The sequence below is a fragment of the Chelonus insularis genome, unplaced genomic scaffold, assembly GCF_013357705.1.
Source record: "Chelonus insularis isolate UGA/USDA-ARS -01 unplaced genomic scaffold, ASM1335770v1 contig_401_pilon, whole genome shotgun sequence".
In the NCBI taxonomy this organism is placed as follows: domain Eukaryota; kingdom Metazoa; phylum Arthropoda; class Insecta; order Hymenoptera; family Braconidae; genus Chelonus; species Chelonus insularis.
The window spans coordinates 140,190-164,621 of record NW_023276558.1 but is presented as its reverse complement, the minus strand read 5'-3'; the positions used below and the strand labels follow the sequence as shown (position 1 = coordinate 164,621).

General features: G+C 28.5%; 4 protein-coding genes across 4 annotated transcripts; 2 read left to right on the top strand and 2 right to left on the bottom strand.

Moving 5' to 3' along the window:
* The first annotated feature begins 489 nt into the window (after positions 1–489).
* LOC118068785 (putative sodium-coupled neutral amino acid transporter 11) lies at positions 490–4,947 on the top strand. Its single transcript, XM_035086452.1, has 7 exons — positions 490–839; positions 1,794–1,853; positions 2,344–2,431; positions 2,581–2,790; positions 2,873–3,125; positions 3,665–4,013; positions 4,215–4,947. Exons 1-7 carry the CDS (start codon positions 777–779, stop codon positions 4,692–4,694), a joined length of 1,503 nt encoding a protein of 500 aa, XP_034942343.1. The 5' UTR covers positions 490–776; the 3' UTR covers positions 4,695–4,947.
* Positions 4,948–5,872: 925 nt separating this feature from the next.
* Positions 5,873–8,577, bottom strand: LOC118068786 (venom protease-like). The gene is made up of 5 exons (XM_035086454.1): positions 8,140–8,577; positions 7,658–8,051; positions 7,205–7,496; positions 6,849–7,132; positions 5,873–6,480 (listed from the first exon to the last, which is right to left on the bottom strand). The coding sequence occupies exons 2-5, from the start codon at positions 7,980–7,982 to the stop codon at positions 6,146–6,148; spliced, it is 1,236 nt and encodes a 411-aa protein (XP_034942345.1). The 5' UTR covers positions 7,983–8,051; positions 8,140–8,577; the 3' UTR covers positions 5,873–6,145.
* A 776-nt stretch (positions 8,578–9,353) lies between these two features.
* Positions 9,354–10,880, top strand: Jon74E (Jonah 74E). The gene is made up of 6 exons (XM_035086444.1): positions 9,354–9,590; positions 9,664–9,821; positions 9,882–9,988; positions 10,080–10,348; positions 10,437–10,606; positions 10,693–10,880. The coding sequence occupies exons 1-6, from the start codon at positions 9,485–9,487 to the stop codon at positions 10,861–10,863; spliced, it is 981 nt and encodes a 326-aa protein (XP_034942335.1). The 5' UTR covers positions 9,354–9,484; the 3' UTR covers positions 10,864–10,880.
* A 4,224-nt stretch (positions 10,881–15,104) lies between these two features.
* Positions 15,105–24,333, bottom strand: Tnks (tankyrase). The gene is made up of 6 exons (XM_035086528.1): positions 24,070–24,333; positions 23,750–23,986; positions 23,317–23,519; positions 19,468–23,219; positions 18,612–18,911; positions 15,105–15,272 (listed from the first exon to the last, which is right to left on the bottom strand). The coding sequence occupies exons 2-6, from the start codon at positions 23,955–23,957 to the stop codon at positions 15,254–15,256; spliced, it is 4,482 nt and encodes a 1,493-aa protein (XP_034942419.1). The 5' UTR covers positions 23,958–23,986; positions 24,070–24,333; the 3' UTR covers positions 15,105–15,253.
* Positions 24,334–24,432: the final 99 nt, after the last annotated feature.

Here is a 24,432-nt window from a genome sequence, read left to right as displayed (position 1 = left end):
ATGTATTTACATCAATGCTATTGGTTTCAGCGCTAAAAATTATTTTTAATGACCATGTTTGCGAATTAAATAGTGAATAATGTTTGAAAATGTGAAGGTTTTTAGTGTGTTAAAGTGGTTATTCATGCTACATTATTTACTTTTAAATCTATTTTGAAAGATTTGTTGTACCAAAAAAAAACAATAATACTCCAATATAGACTGAGTCAAAGAAAGATCATCGTTGGTAAGTTTATTTTTGTTTTTTTACCATTAAAATGGTATTTTGAGTATTTTTATTATCTAAGAAGTAAATTCTTAGTTCATTATTATCAACGTCTCATTTGTTTTTCTGAGAAAATGGGTTCATAATCTTTAAATCCATTTTCAATAATCTTCCAATTATAAGGAATAATTTTTAAATGAGTTAGCATTCAATAAATTGTTTATGCTCTTTGAAATTCTACTCCATTTATGCGGTTTAGATGGAAAATGGCGCTATCAATCGAATCGAGTGACTTCATGTCCACTTCTTTATTCAAGAGTGTCTAAACAGCACTCGAGACGATCAATAAATACCATACTGAATTTTATTTTCTCTCGCCTATTACTAAAACACTTCTGATTAGTCGATGTTGCTTGAACATTCAGAAAAGACCCTACAACATAGTAATTGATAATTTGTTGCAAAAAGTAGGGTTAGTTTTGAGTGATAACATATTTTAATTGTCAATGTTATAATCTATAGTAAAACAGACTTGTTTTTTTTAAAAAAAAAAGTGAATACAATATAAAAAATGTCACAACAAAGTGTTAATGAAAAAAGCTACATTTTGGATCAACGTAAAAACTTTGCTGATGTGAGCATGTTTCAATAAATAAATTTATTTTTTATATGATTTTTAATATATAATCATTCGAAAATCATTCATGCATATCAACACTACATCTTTTTTAAAAATGCGCACACTTTCTTTTGAATTAAAGCTTGAATCTTTGTTGTTTTTTTTTTATTTAAATTATTTTATAATAATATTGTTAAGCTTTTTTATATTATTACACAAAATTAACAAAGGATTATTTTTAAATTTCGAAACATTTTGTTCATAACATAAATAATGATGTACACATATTTTTTATTTCAAAAATTGATGTATTATAAAAAAAAATTATTAATTTATATTTTAATGATAACAAATCAACCGACTGTATTCAATATTAAGTGCAGTCACGATAATTATTATTTTACATGTAATGCTACAAACAAAAAATAAGATAAGATTAATATTTCTCCTTAATAACGAATGTCTTATTTTTTCAAAATTAAAAGAAATTTGATTGAAGGGATGATATGGTTAAATATAAAAAGCAGGAAAAAAAATAAATGTATAAAATATTTTAATTTTACGAAAAGAGTGTTAAATATTCATTTTATGTATTTAGTTTGACGTATTTTACGTCAATGTGTAATCAATCAATAAGATCGCTCTTAGTCTTTTAGTTTACCATTAATCATTTTTCCCCAGGAAGAGAAATGTAACTAAATATAGAAACCTTTATTAACAAAATGATGAAAAAAAAATAGAAACTTTGCTTTCTTTTATAATGAGGAAAAATTAAAAATATTCCAAATTAATTATCGTATTATTTATCGTATCGATTAACAGAGTTTTTTATTTTTATACATATTACAATATAAAATTATTTTTTACTTGAGGAAAAAATGAACGATTTTGGTACAACACATTTTATTTTTGCTTTTGATATTTTGTAATTTTATCTACTTATAACGTGATAATTATTTAAAAATTCAGCAAAATGTTAGAAGTGTGGATACTGATGATTCCTGTGATGACCTGAGAGAACTTATGCTGGTAAGATTAAAAAATATTTTGCTCCTTCATTTTAATATAAATAAGTGCTTATAAGAATGCCGGTAAACTGGTTTCTGAATACCACAAATATTTGAGCTATATAGATCACTTGAAATGAACTTTTGAAGTAGAATCGATAAGTCGATATTATCATCCAATTTAAATAATCAAAAAATTTGTTCTTTACTGAAACAATCAATTTTTTACAACTGATAACTGATCAATTTTAACTAAAAGCTGTTTGTGGTAAACAGAGTTCAGTAATATCAGTAATAAAGCAATAAAACACGGAAATAAATAATTTAATATCATGAGTCAAGGAGTTTAGTTATTATATTACTCTATGATATTGCTCGTATCAATCTACATTTATATTTCCTGTTGGTGTTGCTGTTACAATAGAGATATTTTTAATCGTATTCAAATTATCGTTTAATAACTAAACGTCAAACTGTAATTAATTGTTGATAGAAGATAAACTTTATTACAGGACGATGATCCAAATGCAGGAAAATTTTCTTCTGTTCTCATGGCGAGTTTTAACTTTATAAATTCTATTATTGGCAGTGGTGTTATCGGTGAGGATAATTATTTTTCATGATTATTCGTAATCATCTTCTAGAATTTACTTCTCTTCTATATTTGAAATAAGTTCTTTAATATGATGTTAAGATAAAAACTTTAGTATAAAAGAAGTGAAATCACAACTGTTATTTTTTTTCTTCAGGTATTCCATATGCTCTTTATCAATCAGGGTTTGGCCTAGGAATTCTTCTATTAATTATAGTAGCAATTTTGACAGATTATTCTCTTATTCTTATGGTGAAAAGTGGACACATTTGTGGTGAAATGAGTTATCAAGGCTTGATGCGAGCAAGTTTTGGACGACCTGGTTTCTACATTCTATCTACTTTACAATTTTTTTATCCATTTATAGGTATTTATAAATCTATAACAATTAGATAACTATGAAAAGATAATAGGAATAGTTTTGAATATATATTTAAAAATATTTACAGCTATGATATCTTATAACATCGTTGTGGGTGATACAGTAACTAAAGTAATTATCAGAGTAACAGGTGTTGGCAAAGATAGTATTTTTGCTCAAAGAGAAGTTGTCATACTATTAGCTACTTTATGCATCACTATTCCATTGTGTTTGTACAGAAATGTTGCTCGGCTTGCGAAAATCTCTTTTCTTTCACTTGCCTGCATTGGATTTATTCTTTTGGCAATTTTCATCCGAATTGGTTCCATGTCAGCTCTCATGTAAGTAAATTATGTAAAATAAGCAAGCGAATTTACAAAGAAAACTAAAGTTGGAAAATCCCTTCAGGGTATAAATAATATTATCTTGTCTCATAACGAATTTTCTACCTGCTATTGAATATAAAGTATATTTTTGTAAATTTCCATTCATCTCTAGAAGACCAACTTGTTCTGGTTTTTTAATGATCTCTCTAAACCTGATTATGTTAAATACACAGTTGGTTTCATTAATTAGATATAATTCACTATCGAGATGTAAATTAATAAACAACGTGTAGAATATTTTTTTAAGATATGATCATCTGAACTGAAAGTTATATCTCTTGAATAATATATTGATTAACTATAAATCAAAACTAGATTTTATATATGTATTTTAAATATTTTTCAAATAATTTTGATTTAATAGAAAGTATTTTTAAATTTCAAATTACTTCTTAAATTCAGAAGTTTTTTTAAATATTTATAACTCAGTTTAGTTGAAAATTTGACTATTATCAAATGAGAAAAAATAACTAAAACAAATTATTTTATTTTAGCCCAAATAAAACAGATAGTTGGAGATTTGCGAACTTAAAAGGAGTAATACCATCCGTTGGAATAATGGCATTTGCATTTATGTGCCATCATAATACATTTCTTATATACAGATCAATTGAGTGTGCTACTCAGCAGAAGTGGAATATAGTCACACACTGGTCTTTATTTACATCTTTTATTATTGCTGCAGCTTTTGGAATTACTGGTTATGTTACATTTACAAGTCTTGTACAAGGAGATCTCATGGAAAATTATTGTTGGGATGATGACCTTATGAATTTTTCAAGAGTATTATTCAGTGGAACTATCTTGCTCACTTTTCCTATTGAGTGCTTTGTGACTCGTGAGGTAATTCTTCTATCTTTAACATTGAAAATACTTTCATCTTTGCATTTGAATAAACTGAAGTTTTAAAACTTGCTATTTCAAAATTAATTATACGATGAAAGATAAACAATTTTTGTCTCAAAGATGAGAAACAAAAAAAGTTTGTTGAAAACTAGATACAAGCATTGATAAAATAAACTCTATTCTATTCTTCTTGAACAGGTCGTTCTAACAACAATAAAAGGTACAGCAGAGACAGAAAATCATGATATGTATACTGGATCTGACAGACGATATTTCTTGATAACAATGGGAATCATAACTTGTGCATATTTTATATCAATGTCAGAAGATTGTCTTGGAGTTGTTCTTGAGCTAAATGGTATATTGGCTGCAGTGCCACTAGCATATGTGCTTCCAGCTTTATGTTATATTAAATTAGAAGAAGGACCGGTGTTCTCTATGAAAAAAGTACCTGCTATTGCGCTTCTTGCAGCAGGCGCATTTACTGCGATTACAGGGCTTTATCTTATCATTTTTCGTGATAATACCATAAGTTCATGTAATCATGGTCAAATAATGCCTTATTGTTTAAATCATATTGATTCAAATATTACTACTACCGTTGTACCGGATATTCCAGGTGCTGGAAACAAAATTATGTCTATTTTAGATAATAATTTTACGTCTTCACATAATTAAATCTTTGATGGTTTCATAAAAAAAAGTTATATTGATGAAAGTAAAAACAATTCTCTTCATATACAGTATTAAATGATAAATGATATTCACAATATGTATTGTGATATCTTTATTTTTATATGAATTAAGTAGCCAAATAAATTTTTGAGTTCTTTTTTCATAGCCATGGTATGTCCGACTATCTTATTTATTAAATGAATAATATTTTTTAAAAATATTACATGGATCTTTACGTACATATATATAAGCTTATTTGCAAAAATAAGCTAATTTAAAAAGACAAATTAATTTGTTGATCATTAGCCTATTAATGTTAAAGTATTTACTCCTGAAATACTGATTCCACAGATTCAAAATTTTTTAATTATGAACTATTTAATTTGTTTTATATCAGTATACAGACACTAATAGGCGAATGAATTAACGTGCTTACATTTAAAATAATATCTTCCTTGAAATCAAGATTGTGTGACTACTGAAGTAGTTGGTGAAAGTAATTAAATCAAAATTTAGCAAATGACTTCCAGATTCTCAAACTTAAGCTTAAAAATCAAGGGTAGCTAAGATAGCTTTAATAAAAACCTTGATCTTAGAAAAATATATAATTATGGAAATCAAAGCAATATAATCAAAACTCCTTTGCGAAATAGTTCTTTTAGAGTTTATTCTTATAAAAAAAGTGTGTAAAAGTAAATGTTATTATTTTAATATAAGGTAAACTGTTCCAATCTTGTCTACATCTTAAAATTATAGAATAATTGATGACACCACTAGTAGAATTAATAGAGGATAGATTGGATAGCTTACTCTAATGTTTCATAATTGTTTATTTTAATTTTTTTATCTACTCATTTCTTGGTCAATATGAGTTCAAACGATCATTATCGATTGTTTACTAATTTTATAATACTTTAATGAATCACACAACTAAAGTGTCGGACATAACAGTAACAATATTTTTGCTGCTCTTATTTTATATTGTGTGCGTAAGCTTAATAAAGTATTAATCAAAAAGTTTTTACAAAAATAATTGATTGATAAGGTCTACGAATTTTTGCAACAATCTACTGCTTTTATGCATTTTAATTTTTAAATATTTTTTATTTCATATAACTTATACACAATACTAAGCGAATAATCAAGACTAGGTTTTTTAATAATATTTTACAAAAAGTCTTTTTAAACTCAATACATTTCTATAAATTGAGGGTTTATAGTATATTATATTATATTATATAATTAAAAAATATCTTGTTATGTTGTGATTGGCTTGAATTGATTTTAATTATAAATAAATAGTTAAAAATAATAAAAAATGTATCAAAAAGAGTTTGAAGAATACAGAGTAATAAATGGAATTGCAGAATAAAACGTCATTTATGTAAATACTATAATGATTACGTTTTAAAATTATTACTTGTTCATTTTATCAACAAATTATATAATTTGATTTAATTAGACCAAATGGTATCTTCTAACCATGATATGTAATTACTAACTCGAGTATAAACACCTGGAACTATGCTACCACATAATCGGCCAAGACTTGTTATACCAATTACATCATACATGCATTTGTGATTATTACTGAAAACCACTAAAGGCCCACCACTGTCACCTTGACACGTATCTTTACCTTCCTGTCCAGCACACATTTGCCATTGATCTACAATTCCAAATTTAAGTTTGTAGTCAGCAACACCACCAATAAAACTTTCATTACATCTCTTGTGAGGTACAATCGGAAGAGTCACTTTGAGAAGATCATTAGACCCTTCTTCATCAGCTGAAAGATATAAGATAATTATTTATCTACTTGAAAAGTTGTAGTTTATAGCTTGCACACAGGCACATGAAGTTAAATGAAGTACAATTTCCAAGATCATAATAATTAAATTTTAACATTAATATCAAGAAACAGGTATTGAGAAAACTAGGTCAAAACAGTTTCTGATCTAAAATTGAAGTAAAATAGTCTGCAAATGTTATTATCGATGAAGACTAAGTTTATATCGAATAATGCTTGAGTAAATCAAATTATAGAATAAACAGGATACTGTAAAGATAATGATAATGATGTTAATAAAATGCATTCAGCAAAAATATTTATGATATTTTTAAAAAATTTTTTCAATAAAAAAATGTAAGTGATACCCCAGTCAACTCGACCCCAACCAATTGCAAGAGCTTTGGTCTCTTGAACTCTTCCATATTCTGAGGATGTTGGAATAGTATTTGTTGATAAACAAGCAGGTCTGACCCAAGAATTAAAAACAATAGGTCGTTCCATCCTTAATAATGCAATATCATGATATTCAAGTGGTTTCCTATAGTCAGGATGAGAAATTCTTTCAACTATTTTACGTTCTTGAGGTCTCGCATTATCATCACTTTTTTCTAAATTTAAATCACCAACTCTGATCCAAGATGCGTATCCACTGAAAATAATTATATCTTTATTCTTTGTTAACTAAAATTTATGATTTAATATATTTTAAATTTTTAGTTACTAGTCGATTGAATAAATGCAATGAGCTGCAGTCATAACGAATTTATCAGATACCAGGGTTCCACCACACAACCAATTAATTTTCCCAGGTTTATAATTTACATCATTATCAGGATTACTATTAAATCCTACAGCAGCCATAAGAGGGAATTCCTTTGGAGCAGCTTTTTTACCACCAACAATTAGTTTTTGAGATTTTATTGCACATGTTGATTCATTCACAGGTTTTCGATTTCCTGTTAGTGTTGGTGGAATTACTGTAGTATATACCAAACTTGCATATTCTGCACATTCTGTCGAAAGATTGATATGATAATTAGCATAGAAATAACTTTTGAAATTCTAAAAAAATATTTGAATTTTATTATGTCTAAGAAAGTGTAGTCAGTGTTAAAATTAAAATGATAAATATGTTGTGCTAATATGATATGATGATAATTGATATCAAGCTTACTTTCTTTAGCTAAATCGCCCACTTTTCTTCTAATCTCTTGATGGCCATTGTTTTTATTGCTATTCTGATTGCTCATAGGGAAAAGGCCACTTTCATCATGAGTATAAAATTCAGTAGTAGTCGAAGTGGTAGAAGGTCTTCTAGTAGGTCTACGTGTATTTGACCCTAGAGGTTTCCATTCAAACTCTGTATTTTTTCTCGTCGTTGTCGTTGGTGGAGACCATGTTGTAGATACTCTTTTATTGCTATTGCAACAAACAATTGGTTCATAGTTGTTGTATCCACATATATTTTTGTGGCAATTTTCCTGATAATAAATCGTCATAAACTTTTGGACAGTTTATCAAGTCCTTACATTCTCCTGGTGTACCATCATCTAAGGTACACGAATCACCTGAACAATTAATTTCAATTAAAATAAAATTTTAAAAGTTTTTCAAGATAATTTTAAAATTTTCAATTTACTCAAAATCTCACTTTACCTTCATAACGTTTTGTGTTTGCTACTCTTAAGAAGTAAAAAATGACAAAAGTCAAAATATGTCTATTAAATAACATGTTGAGTCTAATACTCTTCAATATAGTTTATATTAGAGAAGAGTATTTATTTAAAATGGATTTTAGCAACAAAATTTATTTTATTGAAATTTGATCTTTACATTCACTCACAACATTACTTGCTGACCTTCTATAGTAGTCTGAACTACAGAATGCATCGCATCATTTTTTATCTCACGAAATTTCCTTCCTCCAAAACCAGTATTACAACTACTACTACTTCAACTTCTTTGACTATCACTTGAAAAAAATCTTTTACCTCATCAATTCCGTGCATGAAAGTATCATCAACTGTTCTGAGAGTTGCAAATATATTATTATCGTTGTTGCGATTATTATAATTATTTGCGCTGCAATGACGTTACTAGTAAAATAACATACATATTTATAATATGTCCTCAGAATAGTCAATTGTTTACGCAGTGGAAGTGCAAAATAATATGGGAATTCTCTTGATTAATTTTCCCAAGCATTATTCAATATTACAATGATTTGTAGATGACTAAATTATTTTGTATCCTTACAAACTTCCAGTTACAAATAAATAAATCATCCAACTTATCATTAAGAGCATCCTTTAATTAAATTTATTATTATATCTCTGCTTTTCAACTTGTGATAGGGATAATAATTATAGTTAATGACTCGATTAAAGAAAAAATACGAAAATAAAAAAATAAAAATATTGGAGTCGCATCAAAATAGAGTGGTATTTACTTGACATTTTATCACTGACAAAAAATTTATAAGCTGAATTAATCATAATCGGAAAATAAGATGACTGGTATACATGGAATGCAAAGATTTTATCTATGAGATAATATCTACCTTTCAGTTCTTTTTTATGAATAAATATTAAATGAGTCACTCTATGACGTATTCAAATGATTAATTATAAATTAACTGAATCAACGCATTAACAGTTACTACGAATTTAATGAGGAATATATTATTCTCATATTTGAGTACTTTGACTAAAATTCTTAGAAGGGAATATTGCTAACTTTACTCATTGCTGATCTATTAAGATATTTTGACCAATAAAGTATAATACACATGTGCATAAAATCCAATAGCTTTTATCAATCATTATTCAAACAGTAAACTGAAATTACGAATGAATTTATAGAGCATAAACTGTCCACATGGTTCGAATCTATATGTAATTGAATTTTTTAATCGTTCAACAGTTGAATCAATTCAATACTGAGAGCCGGAATTGTTTACTTTTATAAATCATTGATTTAGTTATTATCCTTGTTTCTCAACATGATTTTTTATTTTATTAAAAAGAAAATATTGATTGAATTACTTATTTTCATTCATTTTTTGCTGCTTCATGAAACTACGTCATCTAAAAGAATATCGCAAAAAAGTATAATTTTATAAGTTTTAAATGATATTAATAAATGAAGTTGGAACAGCTGTTAATTATTTAATTCTTATAGAATGTGAACAATATGCAAATTTAGTATATCACGAAGAAGAATCACCAGTGCTGCGTATTGATGTTGGCCAAAAAAAAATTACTTCTAAATGTGGAATTGTTGAAACACCTCTTATTGTAGGAGGTGTAAAAGCTAAACCCATGGAATTTCCACATATGGTATTATACTTCATTTTTGCACTACAAACTTTGAATAATATTTAATTTATTCCATTTTAGGCAATGATAGGATATGGAAAGGACGTTATCTCTTGGCAATGTGGAGGTTCAGTGATTTCAGAAGATTACATTTTAACTGCTGCTCATTGTATTAATTCAACTGATAAGTAAAATCAAGCAAACCTAGGTTACTTTAAATTTATTTAGTATGATAACTATAAAAATTAATTATGATTATTATTAATATAATAATGACAGAGGACCAGCAATAAAAGTAAGAGTTGGAACAATTAGTACCAAAGCTCTAGAGCCTACAATGCAGGAACGAGATATTGTTGAAAGAATTGGACACCCAGAGTATAGATTACCTTTACGATATAATGATATTGCTCTCTTGAAATTAGATCAACCACTTGATTTTAATGAATATATAAGACCTGCATGTTTAGAGGTCGAATCAATGCAGGAATTAAGTATGACTAGAAAGTTGCATTTCATTGCTAGTGGATTTGGTAAAACTGCTTATGGTGTGTAACTGTAACATAATTACTGTGAAGTTTATTTATAATTTTTGTTAATAATAATAATAATCATTATTAATGAATGTAAATGCAGAGGCAGATTATGGCAGTGATGACTTAATGAAAGTCACTCTAGATTACATAAGCCCAGAAACTTGTCAGAGAAATTATCAATCAGAAGTAGGTAGCAGGCAAATGCCCCAAGGATTAATTCCCAGTATGTTATGTGCTGGCATAATGGAAGGTGGAAAAGACACTTGTCAAGTACGTAGGTGTAAACACGTTGAAATTATATTGCAATATTCCACCTACGTACATATCAAATTTTTCTAAATATGATAATACTGCAGGGTGATAGCGGAGGACCTCTTCAAAGAGTATTGCATACGCCTTATTGTATGTACAGCATTGTTGGTGTAACAAGTTTTGGAAAATTTTGTGCCTTTAAAAATTCTCCAGCAATTTATACTCAAGTTAGCTCATATCTTGATTGGATTGAACATGTTGTATGGACTGAATAAAAAAACTCATCAAAAAATTCACATCTGTTATTTTTTTAATAAAATCTTTATTCATTTTTGTAGAAATTACAAGGGATTAATTACAAAAGTAATTTATATGATGAATTTGACAATTTTTACTAATTATTGAGTAATTGATATAGTGTAAATTCAACAAAAACAAGATATAATATTTGTAGCAGAAGATAATTACTTAGTCTAATGTTATTATAACTATTAATACTAAAAATTTTTCTAGTTCTCTGGACAGAATAATCTCTTATCATCGAATAACAAAGGTTGACTTATTCCAATTAAAAAATTTTTTTGTTTTATTTACAATTATGAATACTTGAACTGTCTAATGGTCAATTTTTCAATATACATTAAATGGCAAGATAAAAATAACAGTATATTGAAAATCTTTTTGTTTTGATTTCAGTTTCAATTATTGCTTATTAATTTCCAAAAAGTTACAATTTAAATACCTTTGTATATTTCTCCATACCGCATATTACTATAAACATGTTCAATAATTAATCTCAATGGGAAAATAGCATTTTATTTGTTTCTATAATTAATGGCGTCGTTGACTTTAAAATGAATGTTTATTAAGATTAATAATATTACCACGATAACTTCCAACATAATAATTACTATAAAAAATTACAATTATCAACAGTCATTAAATATCAAAATCTACATGACCTAAACTACTTTTAAAATTAACTTTATGTGAAAGAATTTTGCAAGTTTTTTAATTAACATTAAATTTTAATCAAAATACTATCTAAATTATCGATTAACTGATTATATAATTCACTTCTTAAACGATGTAGTTCGTATTATTAATTATATACTATTTATAAAATTGTAATCGCATTGTTTACATCCTTATTGATAATTATTGCATGAGTTTCCATTAACATATACAATAGCCTATATTATATGTAAAACATAATTATAACATTTATTGTCATTTGCTTAACCTAATCATCAATAATATTATTATAAAAGATAAGAGTTAAAAAAAATCTCTCAATGGAAAATTTTCTGAAGATATTTAATTTTCAATGTGACTCATAAAATTAATCTTTATTATTTAATATATCAGTCTCTTAATTGTCTTCAGTAATTTACACTATTCTTATTACATTATTTATCGTCTTTAACAATAATAGTAGGATAATTAATTATTCTATTGAATGGACAAAAATACTATTGTCATAGTTTCTTATCTTAAAGATATTTTTTACAATATTTGAATTTCATTTTTTGAGTATATAAATATATATTATTTTTTCCTGTTTGTATCACTTAAATTGAGATAGGTGCATATAATGCATTAAAATAAGGTTTTATACAATTCAGTTGAAATCTCTTTCTTAATAGTATCAAGTAAAGTTGATATAAAATAAAATATGACAAAAATCATACTTAATATAAACACCGGTTTTATATTAACAGTTATCAGTAATAAATGGCAATTATTATTATATTCTTCTTTACAATCTTCAATATCTGCATTAGTTGCACCCTCTTCTTCCAACAAGTACAGTCCTATATAATTTCATGTAGTTATGTGGTTATAAAATTACCAATATGGTACTCTGTCATCATTCACATATTGCCAATAAGTAAATTCACTACTCCATGCCCTCATATTACTAACTTTCGTCTTTTCCATAGGCTTATTTTTGATTTGTTGATGACTTACACATTGGTTGTCTATAACAAGATTACTTAGTGATAAAGGTAGTAATATATTTGTGGCTGCAACTTGTTGAATTTTTTCTAGTGTTTTGGCAGACAAGTGTGGAGAAAGCTGGAATAGACAATAAAAAATGATGTGAAAATTTATAAAACTATTCATTATAAATGCAGAAAAAAATCCAACTTGTTATTGAAGTTAAGTTCTAATGATAAAGTATCAATCAACATGCTTATAATGAATTTTTTAAAAAATTAAATATATAAGAAATGTTTTTCAAAAACTGTTATCAACTCATTTATATTTACAATTGTGTAAACGTTATGTTTCAAAACATTCTATTTCTAAATAATAGTATTCCAATAATAGAAAAAAATTATCATACCAGCTTATTTAAAGCTTACCTTTATTTAAAAATACGCGACCCTTGATATCATAAAACTAATAAATTGCTCACACTTAAGATTAGAAACCCAAAGGGGTTTATCGAAATGGAATCATCATAAATTTTCTAATCATACTTTACCGTTAGAAATTATTAGTCTGGTAGTAATTAATTGAATAACGCATTCAGTTTATAATTATACTTTGATATGAAAATGAGTTCTATACAGTTTTCGCGAAAGTTGATCTTTGAGTTGAAAGCTTGATTTGAAATCTGCTTTTATTGGTGACTTCCGGATATGACAAAATTATTATGGACACCGGATTAATTTTATATTATTCCAAAAAAAAAAATTCAATGTAAGCAGCATTGTCTATTATTGATCTTAATTGACTACAAAGTAAAAAAGTTTCAGTAGGATTTTTTTTCATTCAATTTTTTACCATAATTGGTTTTTAAATTAAATCAAGAATTACCTCTTTGGGTGGCTGTCTTCGAATAGAATAATTTTTTCCATCATTATTGTCCCAATATTCAGTTTCATTCACTCGATAACAAACACAAAACTCAACACAATTTGATTTCAATGGCAAATACGTTTGAAACCGAAAAGTGTCATATAAATTGTGAATAACAGGTTGTCTTTTTTGTTGCATCATGTCTGAAGAATTTAAATTCTTAGCTTGAACCTGATGTCGCACATCAACATAGGTACAGAAAATATCTTCATGTGTTGTCCAATGATCATAAGTAGCTCTAATGATGACCTGCTTGTCATAGGCAAGATTTTTCACTTTAACTGTTCCAGATAGACATGCATCATCTTTCTGACTGATTGTCACATGTTCTAAACAAACTGCGTTTTGTTCCAATTTATTCTTGAAAGTTAGATAATCACTTGCCGGTAGTTGAAATGATAAAGTCCACAAATTAGGAATGGTTTGATCATCTTGAGTGAAGTCCTTTAGATAAAATGAGTTCTGCATCGATTGGGGTAGTGGATACAGTGTATCTGTCATTACTCGAACCTGTTGAAATAATTATTTTTCATTTTTATCTATTATGACAATAGGTAGAATAGTTTATGATATTGCGGAGTTTAAAAATTTCATATAATTAATATAATAATAGAGTATTATAAAATGAGATTAATTATAAAAATGAACAAATTACTAGTTTTATAGAGTACACTAGGCTAATTATGAGTATTAAAGGAAATATCTAAGTGAAATAATTATCATTACATTTTTGAAGTACTTATAAGTATGATCAAGAAAAGTATAAAACCTTTGATGTTAGAAATTGTTATCTAGATGGAAATATTTATAAAAACTTTCTAACTCTTTTTTATTTTTGATATTACTCAGAAATGAGAAAAAAATAGATGTTGCGTCAAGTATTAAAAATCAGTAATCATCTGTTATGAGAATCTATCAATAGCAGAAATATTAATAAGATTAAATTTTTAATATGTATTTTTTAATCTTTATCCGGTAGATTTTATTTTTTTTTTTTACATTGAATCAAGTGACAACAAGTTATTTGATTAATTATACAATTTTATGTAATTTTTCTTTTCAATCCTATTCGTGCTCATAATTATCCTGTTCTTTCCTACGTTTATAATTTAAAAGAAAAAGTTATATCAAGTAAAATAAACACACTATTAATAAGAGATCTCCGGTTTTGAACGTGTTTTATTAAAAAACCCTCAAGGTAGACGAATAAAATTCTAAAATAAGTAAAATTAAAACTTTCTTATCAACAAAAAAAAGACCGAAAAAAAAGTTTGAAACTGGTTCGTGATGGCTATCATTTTATTTCAATTCATTTTTGTCCTACCCTATCTTATATATTTTTAGCATCATTTATTAAAGTTGAAAAAAATAAACTATTTACTTGAGTTAAAGGTCTCCCACGGTCATCAGCAAATACCACTTTCTTTTTTTGTTTATAACCAATGTTATTAAAGCCAGAAGTTGTTATGGTTGACGTAGTTTTAATAGTAGTTTTAATATTATTATTCTTCGTTGGCTGATTACTGTTATTTTTGCATAATGAAGATTCATCAACTGCCGGTTGTGATAATTTAGATAATCCTGATGATAGACAAGGTCTCAATATCCTATTGACTGTGGCAACTGGTGTCGACGTATCGGACACTATCGTAGTGGTGGTTGATGTTAAAGAACTTCCTATTATCGTTGGTGATTGAGATGCTGCTGTCGCTAATAGAGAATTGGCACAAAAGAAATGATGCCCACTGTATGTTGCTGGTGGACTACGTCCAACTAATAATTCTGCCGACATCACCGCTAAGGAACACATTTAAACCTGTAAATTAACGAAACATTTTTATTAAAATTTCAATTGAATCATATTCAAAATAAAGAATACTCTTAAATTATTTTTGGAATAAAATTTAAACAATTCGAGGAATGTCAAGGTTTCAGAAGACAAAAAGGAGTTAGCACAGCTTTAAAAGAATCATGGAAAAAAACAAAAGATTATATTCACAATGTCATAAAAACTAAAAATAAACTGAGATTGTAAATTTGAAGTTAATCCAAAACTTTTTGATCATTTAATGATCCGAAGTTCTGATAAAATTTATCACAAAGTTTCGGCTTATTGATTAAAAATTCATCAAAAGTAGTAAATAAGCATGAGACGACCAGAATTATATACAGTCCAATTTATTTATGAATTAAATAAATTTTAAATTCAAAAAAGCTAAAATTAGTTTTGCTTAAGTGAATGAGGCTTTTGGCCTAGTTTTTTTAGTTCAAAGTCAAAATAAAGTACTTAAAATTATTCATCAATTTTAAGCTAATTTTATATTTTACATTTTTTTTTTTTATGTTCATGAAAATACATAATTATAGAAACATACAGAAGCATCTTTTTTCATTCATTTTACCTTGTTTTTCATGCTCACGAAATCGTGTTAAAAGCATCTCATCTTACGCTTTGAAAATACACCAAGCATATCTCAACAACTCACGTGCATCGTTTGCATACGTTTTTACATTTGTACAGTATTCACAAAAGAAACAAGAAAAATTAAAAATCATATAAATTGTATATACATTGATGAATTTTATAAAAGTTCTTAAATTTAAATATTAATGTGTTATCGGTTAAATTAGTATTATGTTTGGGATCATATACATCAAGCATTGGTGATAAAAATTTAAGTTTTAATTAAGTCAATTTTTTTACTTCAACTGAAGATAAAATATAAAATATATATATTAAAGTAGTTGTCGACAGTATTAAGTCATATTATTCAAAAATTAAAATAAAAAATCAACATAATTCATAAAGCGATTGTCACAATTTAACTGATGAATTCAACGTATGATAAGATTAAACATTGTCACCATGATATTGTTAACTTGGCATGACATTCATAAGCGTGCCATTGAATCGCCTTTGCATATTATAGAGTTATTTTATTTCTAACAGTTAAAACGTTAAATTTATTTATAGTGGAGATTATTAATAGCTAAAATGTATGAAGATACATCTTCATAAACCATTCTATTAAGTCCAATTTGGAGCAGACAGACGCTTAAAAAATTTTTTATGGCTTTCAATGAGCTTAATTTTAATTTTATAACAATTTGGCTACCCAATAAAAAATTTTATTGAATAAATAGAATATAAATAGGCCGGTAGATTTAGTTTGGGTTTAAAAAAATACAAAAACATGTCAATTCCAAGAAGACATAAATGTCTGGCTTAAAATAAATCTACGTTTTTTTTTGTTTTTTATTTATATCCTAATGATTCACGTATATAGCAATTCTATAAGCTGAGGAAAAATGTGAATTCAATTAGTAATGCATACCTTTATCACAATGACACGTCAGTTAAATTAAAAGATCGTATATAAGATTAAAAAAAAAAGTTAACAAGTTCTGACAGCTTCGGTCAAACTGTAAATTGTAATTGATCCGAACGTAAACTACGAATTATTACACTTGCAATGTTTATAACTTGAAATGACACTTTCAGAGACAATTATAATAAGTAAATTATGAATTATAATTGTAAAACAAATTGATAAAATAATTAAAATTTGATCAGAATTTCTTTTTTAAGATAATAATTGTGTGAAATTAATTGTTAAATTTATTATAAAACAAGATTTGTTACAAAATTCATCACTTGTGAATATAAATGCATCAAGTATTTAGTTACACGTGGGATCTTGCCATGTACTCCGTACGCACTTGCAGTGATAGGATACTGAGCTTTCCTCAGCTTATTCTTAACTTCTTATTTAATATCATTTCAGTGTATATGTTTATCATCACTGGGTTGTATTTGACACGAGTTGCTCCCTACTCTTAACTCCCACCACCATCAAAATCATCATTATTATCACCATCTCCATCAATACCACCACCACGTTTAATTGTCGGTGACTTTTTCGACCACTGCTACTATCACAAGACATTAAATTTGTGACTTATTATACAAGTGTATTGTATTATTAGCTGCTGTGGAGATAGATAGTACCACCAATATCTTCGTGTTTTTCACGTGATCAATACATCTGAGCCAATTGAAAGTCGATCGAGTTCACGTGCAGGTGAAATGATGGTGGTGAACCGATAGCTACTGTATCTAATAATGGAGACACCACTTGACTTTAGTGTGGAATGTTAAATATGCACATGTACAGTAATAGAATACACATATTATTATTTTTTTTATACATCAATAAATGAATTCGATTCAAGTTTATTCTTATCATAATTTTTATTGAATTTATAATTATACTACTATCATTACACTTATTGGTATTTGATAGAAAAAATTATCTCTCGTTTATAAAAACGTACTTTCTTTATTTTCGTTTTCTTCTTTTTCTTATTAATTTATAAATAATGCAGAGGACTGTTAAGAATGATAACAAGGAAGAATTTTGTTTCTGATTTCAAAATTATCAATGATTTCATGTGTCATTCCAGCGCCTTGTGGGTTATCGTATAGTGTTGTCTACACCGACTTTTAAATAACATAGTATTAACCAACCATCTACAAAACATAATTATTTTTACAAAAATCCTACAGAAATATTTATAATTAATTTATGCTCAGTCTGAAATGGATGAATTTTTAATAAAAACTGTCTTATTTCATTTTATCCGATATTTTTCAGTAACAACTTCATGTGATAAAAAAAAATTAAAAGGAATGTAATACATCGAGATAATCGGGTAAATATTTTTAACTTATTATTTTTTTCAATTATTAATAATTATAATTAATTATAAATAAGCTAGAACACTGTATTTTTGTATTATCGTTATAGCTAATGATTTTATAAAAAATAATTTCTTTTGTTTATAGTGAATGAATTTCGATTATAATAATAGAAATGCGCCTTGATATTCGAATTATTATTTATAAATATTGTATTATACATTGTGACGATAACTTATATCAATGAAGAAGTATACTAATATATCCATTTAATGTATGAAATTTACTCAAATGATTCTTTTATCACACAAATAATTAATTTTCAATTATTGACGGTTATAATAGAAATATGATTAATGGAAATATTAACAATAATAATATCAACAACAATAACAATAACAACAATGAAAAAAACGCTTTCTTAATGCACCACATGATAGTAAAGTTCTTAATTACCGTCTCAGACTGACATTACTGCGTTCTTCGGTACTTTCATTAGTTGAAATATTAAGACTTGTTAAAACAGAATCTCGTTGATGTTGTTGTTGTTGTTGCTGCGGTCGTACAATCTGGTATGTTATGAGATATTCGGGATAGGCCTGTTCACCACGATACACAACGTATTCCGGAAATGCTAAACCCCCTTGCGATGGTCGACCCATTACACTATGATGTCCTGGCGGTGCATGAGCCATCTTCATTGCCGAAAATTGTAGGAATGATTTACCAAGAGTTACACGACACAGTAATAAATGCCTGAAAAAATTGAATTCTTTCAACATATAATCAATCGCCTTCTTGGTGAACTTAACGATTCATCAAGCTATGCTTTATTAATAATAATAATAATGATAAATTATAGTTTATCAAATTAAACGCAGCGAAATTTAAATAAAATGATGAATTGCTATTTTTTTCTTCATTATCGTTATCAGTTATTAATGAAATAGTGTTGCAACAAATTGATTACTTAAACATTTAATTAATAAGATCAAATCTCATTTATTTAATGGTTGATGTAACATGATAAGCTCTGTGTTACATGATACGGATGTCATTTAATTGAGTTTTTCATTATTTAAATATTGTTTTGAAAAATTTATGAGTTATGTCAGATTTGTATCTTTCAATAAAATAGAAAATTATTCTTAGAAATCAATACTCATGATAATTGAGGCAATCGGATCATTGAAAACAATCAATAGATAACAAAAAATATATTTAAAAAATAAAATTCCGATTAATTTTTTTTTATTTATCAAATGACTTATATTAAAAAAGAATGTATGTATAATAATAAAATATATCTTACCTATGACAAATATAACAACTTCGATCTTTATGAGCGGGACATCCTGTACCTCCACAAATTCCATAAACATATTGATTACTTTTACTACTATGTTCAGCAAAATAGATCCCAGCACCAAACATGCCTCCAATATAAGCATGTCTTTCATCGAATCCCTTTTGAACAATTGCATTGATAAATGAACTTCCATGGAACAACATTCGTTCATTCGCTTGCGGCATGGTAGGTACAGGTTGTTGTTGTTGTTGTTGATTATTTCTAGATGATGTTTTTCCTATACAATTAGTGGTACTAGAGGTAGTAGAAGCTAATGAAGGTGACAATGGTCCTGTTGATGATGCTGCAGCTGCAGCCGCTGCAGCACTCACTTCTTCAGCTACTTCTTGTCTTCTATGAGCATAGCGTTCCCATAATTTTCGATTTTGCACTTTTTGAATTCTAATAATATTATACCGCGAAAATATACCACCTGAGTGGCCATTGTCTCTATGTTCTCGAATTGTACTTTGCATTTCTTGTTCTACTGCCAAAAATTCTTTATCGTCCGCCAGAAGGTCAACAAGAAGTGTACCCGGATTACTACTATTGAGAGACGGTTGTTGCCAAAAAGAAGATCCCGTCGATGAATTTAATAATTTTTCCATTCCTTTAATAAGCTTATGTCGATACCCGTAAGCAGTAATTCCAACTTGTTTTAAATCTTCATGACCCATTTCTGCTAAGATATCTAAAGTTATTTGTTCTTTTTCAAAAAGTTCTAATAAATGTTCGAGTCCAAGACTTTGAAGAAAACTAGCTATATTAGTAATCATACCCACTGTACTATCACTACAGTTTTTCTCGTCACAATTACTATTATTTTTATCTCTATTAACCATTATTTGATGATTATTGCACGTATTCTCTGTTGTTATCGAAGAATTATCTAAAATAGATAATGTTGACAGGGATGATGATTGTAACGATGATGGGACAGTATTTAAACATGTTACAGTTGAAGAATTGCTGTTACAATTGTTCACTGATTGTCTTATACCGGTACCAGGTCCAATTACTGGTACACAAAGTGTCATCGCAGCTCCAGACGGCATAATAACAGTCTCTTGTATGAAATTAGATGATGAGGTAGACGAAAATGGTGAAGATATCGATGACGATAATGTCGATATTGTTGTTGATGGTATTAATGATGCTGATGGTGATTGTAAAGACGAAGATAATGTCGTTTTTACTGCTGTAGAAATTGATGTTGTTGCTAATAAAGTTGTGCTGGTCGTTGATGATGATGTAATTGTCGAACTATTACTAGTATTATTATTATTAACTGAATTTCCAATAATAATTAAATTAGTACCGCCATTAACCACTTGATTATCGCAATTATTAATTATTGATGGTGATACACGTGATGGTGATAATGATGCAAGTAATAAAGGAGGAATTGATGGAATAACTTGTTGCGATGTCATGGCATCTTGTAATAAGCATCTTACATCATCAGCGCTTGCAAGATCCACAGGACTCTGTCCTTCTTGGTTTTTAAGAAAAGGATCTGCTCCGTGAGCTAATAAAAGAGCACAAAGTTGTGTACGACCTTTTTGTGCAGCTTCATGTAATGGAGTAAATCCCCATTTGTCAGTTGCGTTTATGACAGTATTATATTTAATAAGAAGAGCGGCAATATCTAGATGACCATAGCTTGATGCATTGTGAAGTGGTATTAAACCACCCTTATCTTGAGCGTTAACATCAGCACCACGTTCTAATAAAAACTCAGCGACTTCAAGATTATTATATCCCGCTGCTAGATGTAATGGTGTACTATTACGACCTTGAGCATCTCGACAATTTATGTTGTCTTGCGTTACGAGTCTTTGTACTCGTGCCAAATTACCTTTCTTCGCAGCATCAAGCAATGCACTGTTACCTCTCAGTAAATCTGCAACATCTTGATCACCGTCACGGACTAGATCTAAAGGTGTAGCTCCATCACGATTTTTTTTCGTCGCATCAGCTCCATGCCGTAATAAAAGTCGTACTATTTCACATTTTCCTTTAGCAGCTGCCTCATGTAGAGGTGTAAATTTCCATAAATCAGCAACGTTGACTGATGCTCCATGTTTTACTAAAAGTTCTGTCACTTCATAATGACCATAAGAGCATGCATTATGAAGAGGTACTAGTCCACCTTTATCTTTAGCATGAACATCAGCCCCGTGAGCCAAAAGATATTCCACAACTGGTACACGGTTATATCCTGCAGCAAAATGTAGCGGTGTTGAATGTCTGCCATCTAAATCACGACAATTAACAGTATGTGGATTCGATAAAAGTATTTTTTCTACAGCTTGTAAATCACCTGATTTGCTCGCTTCTAAAAGTTGTACTTCAACTACAGCAGTCGATGGAGTATTTCCAATACTAATTGTGTCGTTTTGTATACAGACTCCATTATTTGTTCCATTATTGACATTCGCACTAGTACCACTATTACAATAAGTTAGACTATTGGTGACTGCTGTCGTAACATTAGGTATAGAAGTAGTGGTCGTTGTAGTAGTGGTAGTAATGGTGGTACAACTAGTGCAACAATTAGAAATAGCAATCGACGATGATAATGGAGGATTGAGAAATAATTTAGCTACATTTTCTCCGGCTATTTGGGACGCTAAATAGCCTTGTAACGATACAATTGAAGGATCAATATTGTATGAAAGAAGAATTTTAGCTGCCTGAACGTTATCTTCACGAGCACATCGATGAAGAGCTGTTTGTCCAAGCCCATCGAGTGAATTAACTCTAGCACTGTGCCTTAATAATATATCCATAGCATCGTAATGAGAATGGTCCGTAGCAACATGAAGAGGTGTTAGAAAGTCTTTGTTTTTTTCATTCAATAGTGCGTTTTTTCGTATTAATGCTTCTATTATTTGTTTTCTCTTAGGATATGGTGAAGCAACAGCATAATGTAAAGGTGTGTCACCGGTAAATGGGTGTTTAAAATTAATCAATTCTAATGTTGACGTTGAAGACGATGTCGATGTGAGCGTTGACGATGCAGATGAATTTGAGGTATTCGATGATGAACATGATGAAAAAGATAAATATTTTTTGAATTTGGTTAAATCCGCTTGTCTACATGCTTCTAAAAGACAGTGTCCGCGATATTCATAAGCTAATCGTTCTTGTAATTCTAAAGTTGGTGCAACATCGATGGCACTTTTACCGTGACAATTTAACTGTGTTGGATCAGCTCCTTCACTTAAAAGTAAAGAACACACTTCTGCTCTTGATTTACTAGCAGCTTCATGTAGTGGAGTAAATGCCCATAAATCACTAGCATTCACAGCTGCACCATGTTTTAATAATGCTTCTGTTACTTCAAAATGACCATAAGAACATGCATTATGAAGCGGCACTAATCCCCCTTTATCTTTAGCATGAACATCAGCACCGTTTTGTAAAAGTAGCTGGACAATTCTCGCACGATTGTATCCAGCGGCTAAATGTAACGGTGTAGATCTTCGACCATCACTTGCATGACAGTTTACATTTATAGGATTGAGTAATTGTAATAGTTTTTCTTCATTTCCAGATCTTGCAGCTTCTAGGAGCTCATCTTTTCTGTATTCACCTGTTAGAACAGGTTTAGTCGCTGCATCAGCTAAATCTAATGCTGTCTTTCCTTCAGTATTGCGAATATTTGGATCCGCACCATGTTGTAGTAAAGAAATGCATACATCTATTTTTCCCTAAAATAAAAATGTAAAGATAATGTCACTAAATAGGCTGAGTTACTTCATCAACATAAGTTGAAGATAAGTAAACATTATAATTTAGATGATTTACCTTTATGGCAGCTTCATGTAAAGGAGTGTAATTCCAATTATCACGTGTATTTGGATTTGCTCCAGCTTCTAACAGCAATCTTACTACATCACAATGTCCAAAAGAGCAAGCATTATGTAGTGGATGTAATCCACCATCGTCTCTTGCTTGGATTGATGCTCCAGCAGATAAAAGAAACTCTACTACTTCTTTTCGTCCATATCCTATAAAATTTTTGTTTCATTCAATTAAATATTCTAATTAATATATATATATATATATATATATATATACATACATATATATTTGTTCTTATATTGCTTATTAAAATAAAATTAATATAATTAAAATACAAAAAAAACTTTGAATATATATTCTTAGGAGTTATAAATAACTTTTTCAGTAAAAAAAAAATAACATGAATAACACAAAAATAATAATAACACAAACTTACCAGCTGCGAAATGCAGAGGAGTAGATTTACGACCAGCTGTATCTCGTGCATTGACTGTCTGAGAAGTAACTAATTTTTTAATACGTGGTAAATCACCATTTTTACATGCTTCAAAAAGTTCTCGTAATGAATGATCAGACGAGCCCTGAGTTCCATAGGATTGCAGGGATTCTATATTAGATAAAGCCGATGACCGTCGTCCTGCCATTTCATGTCGCCATTTTTATGCCACTATAGCTGTCGTATTTAATACTTGATTATTTTTATTATTACTATTATTGTTGGTTCTTGATGTTTATTATAATCATTTTAATAATCACCATTATCACTGTCAATATAATTATGTTAGAATTATTTTTTTATAAACACTCTTATATTATTAAGTAAAACTAATAACTTATTAGTTTATTATTACTATTGCAAACAGTTTTTAAAGTAAAATAGTGATACACATAGCTGTACTCATGTCAAACTGCAGGTGAACTACTACTGTTATTGGAGCACTTTATGTATATATGGATATGTATTTGTACACTAAGCAACAGTAAAGCCTATGCTGTTATCAACGGAGCAACTTTCGGAAACGAGGAAAATTCAATTACATCATATAACTCACCTGGTCAAAATGGCGTCATCGTATTTATTACAAAGTATCCCCCACTACTATAACTATTACCTCCCAC

Excerpts from the sequence above, each read along its gene's own strand:
- LOC118068786 (XM_035086454.1), bottom strand. The coding sequence starts at position 7,982 with ATGACGATTTATTATCAGGAAAATTGCCACAAAAATATATGTGGATAC. Across the intron at positions 7,133-7,204 it reads TGCATTTATTCAATCGACTA|TGGATACGCATCTTGGATCA; the intron begins GTAACTAAAAAT and ends AATTATTTTCAG. Across the intron at positions 6,481-6,848 it reads TTGGGGTCGAGTTGACTGGG|CTGATGAAGAAGGGTCTAAT; the intron begins GTATCACTTACA and ends TATATCTTTCAG.
- LOC118068785 (XM_035086452.1), top strand. The coding sequence starts at position 777 with ATGTCACAACAAAGTGTTAATGAAAAAAGCTACATTTTGGATCAACGT. Across the intron at positions 2,432-2,580 it reads TATTGGCAGTGGTGTTATCG|GTATTCCATATGCTCTTTAT; the intron begins GTGAGGATAATT and ends TTTTTTCTTCAG. Across the intron at positions 2,791-2,872 it reads ATTTTTTTATCCATTTATAG|CTATGATATCTTATAACATC; the intron begins GTATTTATAAAT and ends AAATATTTACAG.
- Jon74E (XM_035086444.1), top strand. The coding sequence starts at position 9,485 with ATGATTTTTTATTTTATTAAAAAGAAAATATTGATTGAATTACTTATT. Across the intron at positions 9,822-9,881 it reads CCATGGAATTTCCACATATG|GCAATGATAGGATATGGAAA; the intron begins GTATTATACTTC and ends ATTCCATTTTAG. Across the intron at positions 10,349-10,436 it reads ATTTGGTAAAACTGCTTATG|AGGCAGATTATGGCAGTGAT; the intron begins GTGTGTAACTGT and ends ATGTAAATGCAG.
- Tnks (XM_035086528.1), bottom strand. The coding sequence starts at position 23,957 with ATGGCAGGACGACGGTCATCGGCTTTATCTAATATAGAATCCCTGCAA. Across the intron at positions 23,220-23,316 it reads TACATGAAGCTGCCATAAAG|GGAAAAATAGATGTATGCAT; the intron begins GTAAATCATCTA and ends TTTTTATTTTAG. Across the intron at positions 18,912-19,467 it reads AGTTGTTATATTTGTCATAG|GCATTTATTACTGTGTCGTG; the intron begins GTAAGATATATT and ends CAATTTTTTCAG.